At 41.2% G+C, this 15551-nt stretch overlaps 2 protein-coding genes across 2 annotated transcripts in view; one reads left to right on the top strand and one right to left on the bottom strand.

Moving 5' to 3' along the window:
• Window positions 1-7966, bottom strand: part of akap6 (A kinase (PRKA) anchor protein 6) — a 207656-nt gene extending 199690 nt beyond the window's left edge. The window contains exons 1-6 of the mRNA XM_046062163.1: window positions 7832-7966; window positions 6495-6604; window positions 5870-6011; window positions 3707-4348; window positions 1240-1596; window positions 9-149 (exon numbers count right to left, since the gene is read on the bottom strand). Of these exons, the coding sequence (XP_045918119.1) occupies window positions 9-149; window positions 1240-1596; window positions 3707-4348; window positions 5870-6011; window positions 6495-6604; window positions 7832-7966 (1527 nt within the window). The remainder of the gene's footprint in view (window positions 1-8; window positions 150-1239; window positions 1597-3706; window positions 4349-5869; window positions 6012-6494; window positions 6605-7831) is intronic.
• kcnh5b (potassium voltage-gated channel, subfamily H (eag-related), member 5b) overlaps window positions 1-15551 on the top strand; it is a 1142829-nt gene that overhangs the window by 465171 nt on the left and 662107 nt on the right. The gene's annotated exons all lie outside the window — the stretch shown is intronic.

Genomic DNA, 15551 nt, shown 5'->3' with positions numbered 1-15551 from the left:
CCACTGACCCCTGGGATGGACTGAGCCAGACTTTCCAGTTTCATAGCGAGCATCTCGGTCTTGCGGAGCTGAGCGGGGAGGGCCAGGAACTCCTCTGACCCATACCAGTGCTCCTTCTCTGGGCTGGCTTTTGATGAAACCTGAGCCCCCTGCCGGAGGGGAGGGGAAGAAATAAACATATTATAATATGAATCTTTATTTATAGAGCACTGTGTTACAAAGTGCAGCACGAGTCATAAAACCATCTGGTTTAAAAGGAAAACATTTTAAGGGATTATCTGATTCAAACAGAAAAAATGAGCATTGTCGTTTTGAACAGTAACCAACTGCTTTATTTGCACATGCTTGTGTTGCTAAAATGATAATATGTGGAATTATCCAACATGTTGGCATCAATTGCTCACTCAGATGTAATCACTGATCAAGTAGTTCTTGATTTAAACCCTTACTTTAGTGGCTTTCGGCTACTTTAAATACGTCATGGTCTGATTCTGTGAAAATACTGTGAATATTTCGACAATGACAGTTTTATTAGTTTTCTTTTCTTTTTCCTGCTAAACACCTGTATGCTGGATTTTGGAGTTAAATAAGGTATTTGTTATTTTCTTAGATATTTAGTGTGTGATTTAATCAGCTATGTACATGTCTATATAGATGCTTAACAATTAATAAGTGCTAAGCTTTGTTGTCCCTGAGCCTCCATCAGTCCATACTCAGAAAAGTAGAAAGTAAAGTAAAGTAAGTAAGTAAGTAAAGTTCATTTGTATAGCACCTTTCACAGATAAAAATCACAAAGTGCTTCACAATACAATGTAATAGCATTTAAGGCTTTTAACAACTGCCTGCATGAACAGCTGGTGCAGCCATCAGCCTCTCAAACGTTCTTTTGTTTGTAACACTGCCTTTGTTTTTCACAGGACCGATACGTATATAAATATTCAAAAGGTGCTTGTATTACCCACTTATAGTTTATTGTGGGAGTTTTGGGGGTGGAATATGTGTGCATATTTTCAAGTTGATTTAAAAAGAGAAATTTGCGTGCGAATCCATGTGATTGTTTTTTGTCTTATGTAAACTTTTTGTATGGATCCTACACATAGAATTCAGAATTAGTTTGTGTATCCCTGTCCATCTTCAACCTGTATCTGTCTCACATTAATTCACAGAAAACACACACAGAAACACCATTTTAACACAAACACAAGTCTCCAAACTTCCTCGCCCAAACAAAACCCTCACCTTCTGCACCTGGCGCTTCACGATCCAGACCGCCGGCTTGTTGGGAGGCGGTTGGGGGTCTGACTCCTCTCCGGACGCCTCCAGGTCTGAGGAGAGGAACTGCTCCCTCATGGGGGAGGGCAATGAGGAGTCAGAGTCCCCCTCACTGTGCGCATGTGTCTTCTTCAGCGTCCTCTCTATTTGTTTTGATACTTCATCCTGAGACACCGGATCTTGGAGAGGCAGGGGGGCGTTGGTGGTTGGTCTCGCCTCAGATGGGCTCCTCGGGTCGGTCAGCGGCCTCTGTACACTCCCCTGTGAGCGTCCTCCCTGTCTGGAGCTCACAGGGTTTCTCTGGAGGTTGCACCCATTCATGATCTGTTAAGTTAAAGAGAATTTGGGTTAAAGGTGTATTTTTATAGGATGTTCTGATTTATTGGACAAATTCACTGGAGGTGGAAATAAAATCAAATTTAAAGCGGGTATAAAAACATTATAAACATCTTCTGTAAGGACCCGTCCACATGGAGGTAACAAATATTAATTCATATGCAAACATTCACGCTACATACTACAATACCCTTGATTTCTTCAGGGACAGTCCGCGCCACGCTTGCATCAAATTAGCAGAGCCACATTAGCAAACTCAAATGCATATTGCTGTAATAAATGGTTTAAACCCTGACGAGTCTCCTGACTGAAGTAAAGTCATTGTTTTAAAGTACATTCCCATCCAAAAGTATTGGAACAGGCAAATTCCTTTGTTTCTGTTGTTCACTGAAGACGTTTTGGTTTAAGATCAAAAGATTGAGACAAGAGTTCAGTATTTCAGCTCTCATTTCCTGGTATTCACATCTAGATGTGTTCAACAACTCAGGACAAACCACCGTTTGTTTGAACCCACCCACTTTCAAGTTAACAAAACTATTTGAACACGTGACTGACGGATGTTTCTTGTTGCCCAGGTGTTGCCTTTTAGGTTGATTGTCCAAACATGACTAGTTAGTTTAAGTTTTAGTTTTTGGTTTAGTTTAAGTTTTCATCCTTGGTTCAAACCTATAAAGACTGCATTTCCTGTTAAAGAGGATAAACCAACATGAAGACCAGAGAGCTGTCTATGGGAGAAAAGCAAGCCACTGTCAAGCTGAGAAAAGAAGGACAATCGACCAGAGCCACTGGACAAACATTGGGTCCTGAAAAAGAAAGAAACTACTGGTGCACTGAGCAACAGACGTCCAACAGGTCGGCCAAGGAAAACAACAGTAGCTAATGAGAAATATGGTGAGAGCTGTGAAGAAAACCCCCAAAACATCAGGAAGTGACATCAGCAATGACCTCCACAGTGCAGGGTGAAGGTATCACAATCCACTGTTGGAAGAAGACTCAGAGAGCAGAAATATAGAGGCCACACCACAAGATGCAAACCACTCATCAGCAGGAAGAATCGGAAGGCCAGACTGAAATTTGCAAAGAACAGAGATGAGCCGCAAAAGTTGTGGAACACAATCTGATGGACTGATGAGACCAAGATTAAACTCTAGCAAAGTGATGGAAAGGCCAAAGTGTGGAGAAAGAAAGGAACTGCTTATGATCCGAAGCATACAAGCTCATCTGTGAAGCACGGTGGAGGTCATGTCACGGCTTGGGCGTGCATGGCTGCTTCTGGAACAGGCTCATTAATATTTATTGATGATGTAACTAATGATGGTCGCAGCAGAATGAATTCAGGGGAAAAAGGTTTTAGACTGGCCAAGTCAATCAGCTGACCTGAACCCAATAGAGCTGCATTTCACCTCCTTAAGAGGAGACCGAAGGGAGAAACACCCCGAAACAAACGAGAACTGAAAGAAGCTGCGGTAAAAACCTGGAACAGCATCACAAATGAAGAAGGCAACAGTTTGGTGATGTCGATGGGTCGTAGGCTTGAGGCAGTTACTGCAAGCAAGAGTTACGCCACCAAATATTAAATGTTATTTACTTTAAGATTATTTGTTCCATTACTTTTGTTCACTTGAAAAATGGGTGGGTTCAAACAAAGGGTTGTACGTCCTGAGTTTTTTTTACACATCTAGATGTGAATACCAGGAAATGAGAGCTGAAATTCTGAAGTCTTGTCTCATCTTTTGATCTTAAACCCAAATGACTTCAGTGAACAACAAAAAAAAGGAATTTGCCTTACCGTTCCAATACTATTGGAGGGGACTGTAGCTTTCTACCCACCAAAAGTTTTACTTTCTTAAGAAATCTTTAGTCAAATGCAATCAGATTTTATGTGAACGAGATCCAAGTACCCACATCCAACATCATTGTGTCATTTGTACAACTATATTAAAAATATCAGGGCTCTCAAAGTGGACAAAAAAAGACACTTGTCTCTGTTTCAGCTAGCAAGTTGCACCCAGTTTGTGATTTAGTCTGATAAAAGTTTTGAATATCTTTAAAGGCCTCATCTACGTGGGGGAAAAAAGCAGAAAAGATAGGGACGAACCTGCAAACTCTCATAGGACTGTGAAACATTTTCTGGATAAACCGAGTCCAGATCCAACCAGAACTTTGAGCGGTCTGGAGGATCCATGAGAGAAGGAGTGCTCCGACTCAGTTCGGCCTGGAACTGGAGCCCCGAGAGCAGGCTAACCTTTCCCAGACCTCCCCTTGAGTCCTCCACCCTGGTTCCACCGTCTGAGAACAGTGCAGCTCTCTTGGGAAGTGACGGCTGTGTGGGCGACACTTCAGTGCTGTGGCTCACACCCTGCAGGGGGCGCTTTGCGCTATCACTGTGCTGAGGCATGCCACATTGCATTATGGGTAATATCGACGGAGAATGGTTGTGGTTTGTTGAGTCACCGGGCGTGGAGAGTTCAGGTAAACTGTTATGGAGTTTGTGGTTTGAGAGGTGGGATGCTTCGCTCTCTTCGGCCCCTGGTTCAGGATTTGGGGCTTGGGCTTGATCAAGCTCCTGGGAGGGGTCCTCGCCGTCTGGCTGAGCTCCCCGGGCCTCGGGCTCGTCACTGGGGCTGTAGTCACTCAGCTCAAAGGCGGTGATACCACAGTCTAAAGAGAAGTAGTCCTGGCTGCAGCGAATAGTCAGCTGACCGCAATCGTCCACCTCCGTCAGAGCGTCCAGGCGAGTCTGGAGAGGAAGAATTAATCATGTTAATGTTAATGTGTTTCACACCCTGAGCAGGGGAAATGTAAAATCTAAATAAAACAAAAGTTACAACACAATATATGACAAAACGTTTTGTCTATTCTTTTCATATGAACATCCCAAACATTTGCTTCAAAAGTTGTATTGGATATTATTTACTGTGTTTAAAAAACATTTTTATGGCTTTTGCTTTTCAACATCACGTTCCTTCATGCCTGAAATTGAAGGGGAGACGCTACAAGTGAATAGGATAAAAACATCTGAAATGTTATGTATAAATATGCAAATGAGGCATTATCTAATGCTAACTTGGTGAATCTAAGAGAAATCTAGTCTGAAAGAAGACATGTTATGGAAGCAAAATAGCCCAAAATTAAAACAAAACCCGCCTTAATGGACAAAGAGCTCTGCCTTCATTTTAGAAACAGCAAAGTGCACCATCAAGTGACAAAAAAAAGATTATTTTTGGATAAATACAGGACATGAAGCACTTTGTGATGAACTGTCAACTTCCAAAAAAGAGCAGCTTCAGTACAGACCGCTTTGGTGGTGTTCAGGAGTTCACTGTAGGGCTGGACAATAAAGCAATAAAAATAATTATTGCGATATAATTTATTTCAATAGCAATATAACAAAGGTTCTATTAATATTTAAAAAAAATTTGATTTTATTCACTTGAATCATACACGAATTAGGACTTACTTTTTTTATTAAGATGTTTATTTTATTGAGGACTGAAAAATTAGGGTTTTCTTAATTTTACTTGTGCATATTTGTTTTAGATTTTATCATAATTGTTTTGAATGTTCTACGTCAGATTTGCGAAGTGATCCACTTTTTGGCATCAGGTGTTGACCATAAAGACGAGTTTAAACCACAATTAACCTTCAGGTTTCTTCAACTTTCACTCAGGGGCAAAAATCAGCCTCTAAACACGAATGAAATAACGATTTGATACTGAAACAAATGGTGTTTTATTATCAGTGGCTTTTTGTGATAAACAACACAATGTTCAAATTATCCGCACAAAAAATATTGTTGATGCAGCAATTCATGTTCAAGAAATAGTGCGTATTAGTGCTTATCGATTGCTGGTACCAGCTCAACTCGACTCGCTTTTGGTGCCCCATCCATTGCAGATGATGTTGTGTGTGTGTTCTCTCCACACTTTGCAATCATAATAATAAAAGGTATAAAGTACAGCGAGTATCGTTAGAGTTACTGTCCCTCAATCTCTGGCTAAACTGGTTAAAAATGTCGGTTTTCCTCAGGACAGCAGTAATAATGATGATGCAGTAAGTAGTGACGTTTCTCTCTGAACCAATCTGAGGTGTTTTCAAGTCACTTTTTAGTATCTCCTCTGCTCGCTTGGAAGCTTGTTGGAGGTGATAACAAAAAGCCTACCAATTACCAGATTTACCCAACGGAAAACCAAAAAAGGCGAGAAGAATTGAGGCGTGTTGAGCTGGTAACAATACTGTGAAAGGTGTTTATGTGTTTTACCTGGTGCTGGTCCTCGCTGAAGGCCTGCAGTATGTCGGTCTGGCGAGTGTAGTTTCCGTTGGAGTCCTGCAGGCCCTGCAGCAGACGCTCCTTCAGGACCAGAACGGAGACTCTCAGCTGGTGCCACAGCAGCTGCACAGTCCTGAACCACATGAGACACCACCAGCTTTAAGTTACAGCTTGTCCCCGTAGTTATTTAATATGAATAATTCAATCAAACCGAAAAATGTAAAATTACAAGATTTAGATTTCGTAGCAGACAGATTTTTATCCCCCTTGGCTAATTCTTTACTTATAAGTGAGCGCACTAATTAAAAACTTGATCGGCATGCATTCACGGTCATATCCTTCTTCCTTCTTAGTGGGATAAACTGTTACTAATAAAGAGTATTAGAAGCTTTGGAAATCAACTAAATGTACAGTGAGTAACATTATCAGTGAAGGCAAGAAGATTCATTCACTCGTTCACAAGAAAACAGCAATAATAAACTCACAAGAAACAATTTAATAGTAACAAAACCCTTAAAAGTATCACAGAAGAATAAACCAGCCCTGGAATTAAAGTTAAGGTGTAACATGATAAACATTCAAAATGTAAAATTTGTGTTGTGTCGTGAGGACTCACCTGATGTCAACGATGATGTTGACAGAGTAGGACAGCAGTTTCAGGGAGAACTCTGTCTCCAACAAGGCATGAATCTGCTCCACATGGTCCGAGATGTCCTCACAGATGTCCTAAAGTCACACATCACAAATAAAAAAAAGATTAGCGATGTCACAATATAAAGTCTTAAGTAACCAAGCACACAGTTACAGCAGTGTGTATAACAGTATGAACCTATCAGAGTTGGCAGAGAACAAAAACATCAGCCAGAAAAGCAGAACTGTGACGTCATGGTTCCAGTTTTAACCGTGAGTCAGTTTCATGTGGGATCAGTTCCAGGTTTAAATGTAAAAACATGGAGAACGCCGTCTGCTTAACACAGTTATTACTGACTGATGCAACTGAACTGAAGTGAGAGGCTATCAAAAGCCACACAGACAGACGGACTCCAGCAAGAAAGCACTGAGCAAAAATATGCTCTGTCACAAGTTCTACTTTTACTTTTAATGTTCAGTTGCTGTGAATTCAACTACATCAAGGTCATAGTCTGGTGTAATGAACTGCATTTTATGGAGAGATGTGCTGATTATAAGAAGACACGTTACAAACACACAACAGACACACTGTCAGTGCATGAAACAAGATGCAGCGAGCTATATAGTTTATGTAGCAAGTTTTTTACTTTGGACTAGGGCTGACCCCAAATAGTTGAAGATTTGATGCTTCGATGGGCTGGGCCTGATTCGACTGTCAATCTCACAGTCTAAGCTTTGCAGCGAAACGAGGACCGTGCCATTTTGGCGAGATGGGGGTGCTCAACGTCTGATTTTACATAGAACTACCAGTTTTCTACCAATAAGTTAATATACAGCCTGTTACAATATACATTTCAACGTTTAATGCTGTAAATAAACATGTAAAAAAGAATAAAACTTTAAATAATAAAACTAAAAATTGGCTCCTGAACTATCACCCCAGCCTCGGTGCTGAGAAACGTGGCTGTCATGACTGATGATCAACTGCTGTATTTCGGTCGTGCCGCTTTGCTCTATACAACATTAAAAAAACTCAGGTTTTACCTAACTCAGTATGCCCCTGCATACTAGTATTATTGCTCCTTGTAGATCTCTTACTTTACTGATGCTTGTATGTTGTTCCTGAAATGTAAGCGGCTTTAAATAAAAGAACAGAAAACATAACTGCAGAGCCAGTGAAAATAAAGTGCAGCATAAATATGAAAATGGAATTAAAAGCGGGCCTTTAATTAAACATTATTATGTCACTCACATGTTACCGCTCTGCTGATTAACTAAACGAATCCTGACTAAAATTAGATGACCTTTTAAAAAGTAGGTGACCTGGCTTCGAACCCTCAGCAGATACTTTACATCCACCTCTGAGTCACCCTGCTGCTCCATGGTGACCCGCCCGAACAACACAACACCGCCCGGCATGCGAATATGTAGGTCACACACGCTGCCAGCTTGGCTCATGCTAGCTTGGCAAACAGCGTGACCTGCTGAGCACTGTTCCAAAATAAATTTGTCGCTACTGTAAGCGGCGCTGGAACATTGTGCCTGCATGTAGTCGATGTAGGCAGATAAATGCTCAGACATGTAGCCGACTGCAGTGCACACAGAGCTTTTCATGTCACCTGTATGAGTGCAGTGTTTAGCACACAGGCGTCACGCTGAGTCAGACCGTACGTGGCCGAGTGTCGACACACTCGGCTGTGTTCTGGCTCCCGATGATCAAATGTGAGTCGACTCTGGCCCAATGTGTGTCTGACAGATTTAGCTAAGAGTTTGGGGGTGCAGACGGGCTGATTTGGGCAGCTCTGGTCAGCAGCACATGGGCCAGCTTCATTCATCATGAGGCTGTCATGAGTCTGAAGACCAAGAGTGCTGTAATTAGGACGACGCTCAGCCTAAACATTTTAGCTGCCTATGAAGTTTATTTGCAAAATCAATTGTTCGAATCGAAGCCAGGATATTTGTTGCATGTCATCACCATCTTCTTCATTTTTATCTAATAAAGGCATAAAGTGCCCAAAAGGCGCTCCACTAATCAATATTTTTATTTTAAAAATGGACTCTCTCAAAGTGTCACCCAGTTTTTAAATCCTTCACTTTGGTAAGGTTATATCTACGACCACATTGGAGCAACCTGAACTCACTGAACAAGGTCGTCAGCGAGGACTGACTGGACTTTCTTTCCTGATTCTGACTTTGTATATTTGGTAGAGGTCTTTCAGATTCAAGCCTGCAATTTTACTGCACAGACTAAGAATTCCTTCAGGCTTTTTTCTGTTCCTTTGACAGTGAACGCAACCAGCAGGTACAGGAGAAGGTTAGAACAGACTCAATAAAATAAGAATAAAACATTTTCACAGAAGTGGTGTCGACGTTAAAACCTCAGCTTTCAATAACAATATATACACACACACACGCTGGTGGGGCTTTGCACAAAGAACATTAGTATTTGGTTCAAATGTTAACTTGTTATCAATAATAGTTCAACAACTTAAATATCCTGGCCAAATACATTACATTTTTGCTCGACCTCGACTTTTTGAAAAAAAGAAGTGAAGCTACTGTATAAAATAAAAATGCAAAAGCACGCAACTATAATGCTCCGTACTTGTATAGCGCTGCAACGGCTGCAAGAGTAGACACTAATGTAACTCCTTCTGATCCTGTGTCTGTTTAATTTAAGCAAATATGAGTGAAAAAGCACATTCTAAAACCAACAGCTGAGAAAACAAGACAATAGTTTATAGTGGCTTCTTTCTTAATCTCAAGTGTCAAGACAACACAACCAAACTCTGGTGCTTGGACTTGGACTAGAATCCTTCTCACTGTTAGATGTGGCGGCCATGTTGCTGAATTTGCGTAGCTCATCACGTCTTTCTCAATTAGGATGTTTGAAGTAAAGTGTGTGTTTTAAGCAACGCTTTTATCTCACAACCAAACCCACTGCCTCATCAAAAAACGCCCCGTCGGGAGATCTCCAACGGCCCCAAGAGGAAGGAGTGCAGTTAGAAGAGTTCACACACAGACACACACAGTGAGAAGTTAAACATTCTTAACATACAAATCTCCAAAACATACACATACCCTCAATCCACACAAAAAGTACTTTTACTCAGAGTACAATTCACACACACACACACATCTCATGGACATAATGCCTTCCCTAGCCCCATCACAACTACATGCCTAACCTTAACCCTCTAAAAGCAGACGGGTTGGTGTATAATCAGGTTCAAGTCCCTACTGGGATATGAAAACATGAAAGAGAGAGAGACACACACACACACTCAGTTTCATCATCTAAGTCCTGGCGTGTCATTCTAAAACAGTGGTAAAAAAAAATGTCACCGGTGTCTTTCAGATGCTTCAATAATTCACAAACAGCTTTAATATGCTAACACACACACACACACACACACACACAGCGCTCAACAGAGGAGCCGTCTGATGGAATTAACACCAAGTCTGTCGTTTCCATCTGAAGTCATTTGTTAGAAGATCTTCAGTCCAGTCAAGCTGCTGGGAGCTAATGAGACCCTGCCGTCTGTGTGTACGTGCATAACATCAGGGTAATTTCTTTCTGAAGCGAGGGACCTGATATTTTTGCAATAAATGTTGGGGTTTTTTCAGTTTAGCATTCATTTGAGAATTTGCAAATAAATAATCACCTTATGAACAACAACAACAAAAAAACATTAACACCAACATACAGCATAACGGCATCACAATATAAAGTTAAATATACAGTGACGGAACATTTTATCCACGTTTGTCACAGCAGCCAATGAGCCGGCAGTTCTGACCAATGAAACAGCAGGAGGCCAGTCTGGCGGCTTTGTGCACCAGGACTGAGACTGAAGACAGTGGAGAGGTGGAATGTGTTGCAGAGGCGGTTTGAGATCTTCCTAGTTTGGAATTTTTATACTTTTTTGGGCTCAGACTAAGCCTGGGTCATATATGGAATTAATTCACTTAATCCAAATGTTTGTTTTTGCACAATGTGTAAAATGTCTCAATTGCGAAAATCAAGTTATTACAACACGCACAAAAAGTTACGTTCAGTCAAAAAGTAGTGTAGATGATCGCTGGCTCCTGCAAAAGTGTGTTGTGATTTGCTACACTACATGACTTCAGGTGGCTAGGCCAGCTGGATCTCATACTGAATCTAATGTAGGGGACCCAGATGTCTCGGTTTGTCTTGGATTGTCCCAGTTTCAGGCTGGGTGTCCAGAGCCCCCACAAATATCTGTAAAACACTTAAAATGTCCAGGTTTTACCACAACCCAGACAAAAACTAAGAACAGGATGGGAACTTCAGGGACATTTTCACTCTGGATTTGACTGACAGCTGATTAAGTCTGAAAGGCTGCTTTGCCCAGAGCATGTGTCTTATAAAACCTGGCATATGTGTGTATGTAATTTACAGTAATACATTTATACACGCTCACTAACTCTGAATTTGTTTGCATGAAAGTACACATTTACAACACGATGTTCATTTACAAGAAACTCGTATTTAGAATCACACACTTCTATAACACACACACTCGTACCCCAGTCACGTAGACTCAAGACATGACCTGTCAATCACAGAGTCCATACATCCAGCAGGGTTTCTAATTGCATAAAATCAATCTGAAGCAAGTCGACTCGGGCTTCAGCTCCAATCCCAGCTCACCCTCATCACCGCCGACATCAAGGGCTTCACAGAGGCCACGTTCAAACCGCCCGCGACAGCTCGGCCTCATCCGCACCCATTCGATCTAATAACCTTCAACTCCTCAACTACAGCCCATCAGCGCAGCGCGTTTTACCTTGGAGATCAAATACTCTGTGCTCCTTCTCCCCCCTGGAGTATTCAAATTAAGCGGCTTCAAAGACGACCGAGACCCGCTGCTGCGATACAAAGACTTGTTACAGTAATTTTTTCAAAGTGGTAGCTTCTGCAAAAAGATTCCAAACTTGGCCGTCTGAGGTTGCGTTCACAGCCGGCGTGTTCTGAGTGGGTCATTTGAAAACCCTGCAGTGGTTTCTCTGCCGCTGGACATTCACACATACAGATACAAAGCAGTAGGCAGTGTCCGGCGTCTGATGAAGCTGTAGCTCTGTGGGTGTGTTCTGCAAAGATGGTGCAAACCTAACTAACAGAAAGAAACCAAAAAGGTTAAAACACACTACTTGCACGTCGAACATTTCAAGGTTTACTGTACATACCGCTTTCCTGTGTATTCTGCCTTTTATTGCAAACACTACTTAAACAAATTATATTTTAACTTTCTAACGACCAATAAAAACTCAACTACTGAGCACAAGTATGTTAGCAGACAGGGTCACATGTATTTGTACATTTATTTATGTCAACTGTATGTTTGTCTACATGTAGCACCTTATAACCAAATTCCTTGTACGTGTAATATACTACTCGGCAATAAATAAAGCTCTTTCTGATTCTGATGTTTGCAGGCTGACAGATGCAGAACGTAGGCTTAGAAAGTATTTCACTCTGTGTTCCTATTGATATAAATTCCACAGAAAACATACTGTACATTATGATGGGATGGTCTTGCAAGTGGAGAAATATTTAGTTTCAGTCAATTTAGTCTTGTTTTCAAAGTTTAAGGGCAGAAAAAAAGATTTTCAATATTGTCAAAATATAATGATTTTACCTTTTTAAACTGTTGAACCACAGAATGGTTCATATTCTGGTAAAATAAGTGGCAAATTATCATCAGGAAGGAGTAGCTGGTGTTCCTGTCTCTTGTTCTTCAGTTATTTACAACCATTATATTTGCTAAAATCATCTGGACTTCTGTGACACTCCTTTGAAAAGAATTAATTATTAATAATTAATTATTGTTCTATGAAAAAACACCACAACCTTTGCATGGTGGAACTTTCTGAATACAAAGCTATTGGAAGCCAAACTGCAGAAGCAAAACACTCTCAAAGTGCTGTTTCTTTGTGACTTCAGCATCGTAAAAATTCTGATTTCTCTAACCCAATAGGAAAATCACTTGTTTTAAACATTTTTAAATCCTTCTAAAAATCTCCATGTGCGCTGTAGCCTCCACAAACTTTACTGTTCACAGTGTTTCCCATTGATTAACGAGACCATGGCAGCCCGCCACAGTCTAATTTGCTCCGCCATTGTCTCAAAATGAACCAAAAATATTTTTACACATCTCATAACAACCTTTCAGACCTCTAACGTTGGGTTTTGTGTGCGCTGCTGTGACCTCGCATGCTCACACACTTTGGCATCAGACTCGAGACAACCACTACGGTTGTCTCAGGTAACTACGGTAACGTTAACGGTCTGTTTCTGTCACTCGTTTTTAAGCTAGCGCGAGGATACACGTGACAGCACCCGGTTTTCAAAATAAGGTGTCTATACAGCATGGAAATAAGATTAATTGGATTATATTCACAGAAAGTATAAAACAACAACAACAAAATAGGGAAATTGCTTATTTTCTATTCTTTAACTTGGGTTGCTGGAAAAACATTAAATAAATTTGTTGACCCTTGTTGCTGTCTCGTCACCATTTATAGCTATAAAATGGGTTTATGATGAAATAGTTTACTAGAGCACAACATTACAAGAGTGCGAAGTTATTCATAGATAACCTCTTAATTTTGCACCAAATTAATGCATTTAACTTTAAATGTACAAAACTTTCTTCTTGGGGGGGGGGGGGGGGGGGGGGGGGGGGGGTTGCGCATGCTCCTGGACTCCCCGAGAGGGTCCGAGATCCACCCACCACTGTCTCCTGTGGGAAACTGTGGTTCATATGGACTGAAGTTAAACTGCAGCACCAAAACACTGTCAACTTTTCATCTAATTTCTAACAAAATCAATTCTGTGACGGCTTGAAAAACCACTTCAAATTTAACCAAAAAGTTTTAAAGTTTATGCAGCAAGGTAATCAACCACACTTTTTATTTTTATGGTATTTATTTAGGCGAGAGTGAATTCTAACACAGGTCAGAGGAAGAAAAAATATATAGTGTTCTTACCTTTTCACACCGTTTGAAAATCTTTTTTTCAGATCTAGAGTCTATGAATCTGAATCCTTGCTGTTCAACAATGTTTCTCAAATGTAAAAGCAATAAAAAAAAAAAAGTCAGACAGTTAAAGTTGGTCTGCGCTTGAAGCAGCGTGTGGTTTGTCTGTCCAAAGCTCCAAACACACTGCTGCTCCCATGTGGGAAATGGTGACCGCCTGACACACCAGCAGTGTGTGTGTGTGTGTGTGTGTGTGTGTGTGTGTGTGTGTGTGTGTGTGTGTGTGTGTGCGGTGACCTGCTTCTTGGTCGGGGTGTTGGGGAGAGGAGGGGTGACAACAGTTGGGGAGGTTATTTTAGGACCAACCTCACCAACCCCACTTCAACACACAGATACTGTAGCTGTGACTCTGGGTCATTCTCGCCACTTAAAACAGACACACCCACCACACGCTGTCACCCTTCCCCTCCGTCTCGCTCCCTCTAAGACACACACACACATTCATGGACTGTTATGCACACATTTCACACACACACAGCTGCATTTGAAAACTATTTTTTTCTTTCCATCAACCCTAAAACTGAATTGTGCAACGATAATTTTCTAAAGATGCAGCCTCGGACTGTTAACCACCAGTCCAGCAGTACGACGCCCCTTTCAGCCACGCACCGTTAATATCGTCAAAAGTGTTCGAGTCACTTTTACACAAAAGTCCCTGCAGCAATCTCACAAGGTCAGACCTGGTAACATTTCTATATCACTTTCAACACGGGGCAGGTCTGAACTGAACGGCGTCTGATGAATTAAGGCAACGTCCACACTAATAATACATTTTTATTTTAAAAATCACATTTAAAAGCGAAAAACGGTCCGTCTACTCTGCGGCTGGTGGCTTGGTTGCAGAAATACTACAAACCAACAACAGCAATGGTGAAAAGTAAGACCAGAGATTTCTTTGCTCTTTTTGATTTCGACGAGGTGGAGCTCTTACTGAAAGCCAAAAATCCCTCATTCCACCCGTTACGTCATCATTTTAAAAAGTCTCTGCTTCCGTCTGTTCAGAATAAAACGCAGTCCGGGTCAGCAGTGGGGCTGCAACTTATTTTCATAATGGATTAATTTGTCAATAACTGTTAGAAGAACAATTGGAAAAATGACTCATGAGAATGATTAATCGACGATCAAAATAGTTGGCAATTAATTTAATAGTTGATAACTAATTGATTAATCGACTAATTGCTGCAGCTCTACTCAGCAGCATTTTCAAAAGTCTACGTTTAATGGGTTTGAAAATGCTGAGTAGCAAAGGTTACCAGCGTGGATGTAGCTCAAATGTTTGTCTTGTGCCACCTTCCAACATCACTTTAATAAATTCATCCATCCATCTATCCATCCATCTATTGTCAACCGCTTATCCTGCGTACAGGGTTGCGGGGGTGCTGGAGCCAATCCCAGCTGACATCGGGCGAAAGGCGGGGTACACCCCCTGGACAGGTCGCCAGTCCATCGCAGGACTGTAATAAATTCATTATCTAAATGATCTCCTCTTAGGCTCGCAGAAATCAGAAATTGTTGAGATCAGTCTAGATAAACCACTTTCCCCTCGTCTGCCTCTTCAAAAGAAACTCAAATAACCACAGAAATCCTCTGACCAGCACTCTGGTCTTCACTTTCTTTCATACCACGTGTGTGCATGAATAAATGAACGCCCAGAGAAAAAGGCTTTCCATACAGCAGATGAGCAAACATTAATTGAACTTAACGCTTATGTACGGCCTTTCTGTGAAAGTCCTGTCGTGTCTGAATGAAGCTGTAAGGAACATTAATGTTAAACACACAAAGCCATCGCTCTGACAGACAGACGAAGCCAGCAATGTTTTGTGTTCAATGTCTGAAAAGGACTTAAAACAGGGATTTGATAGGGGTTTGGTACTGGTGACGTCTTCATGACAACATCATTTCATACGATTACCTTAAAATGCTGAAGCTAATGAAGTGCATCAGTGTGAACAGGGCCTCTCTAATGCCTGTAAGAAACACA

This window comes from Micropterus dolomieu, linkage group LG11 (genome assembly GCF_021292245.1).
Source record: "Micropterus dolomieu isolate WLL.071019.BEF.003 ecotype Adirondacks linkage group LG11, ASM2129224v1, whole genome shotgun sequence".
NCBI lineage: Eukaryota > Metazoa > Chordata > Actinopteri > Centrarchiformes > Centrarchidae > Micropterus > Micropterus dolomieu.
The sequence above is the reverse complement of the archived record's forward strand: the minus strand, read 5'-3'. Positions and strand labels throughout refer to the sequence as shown.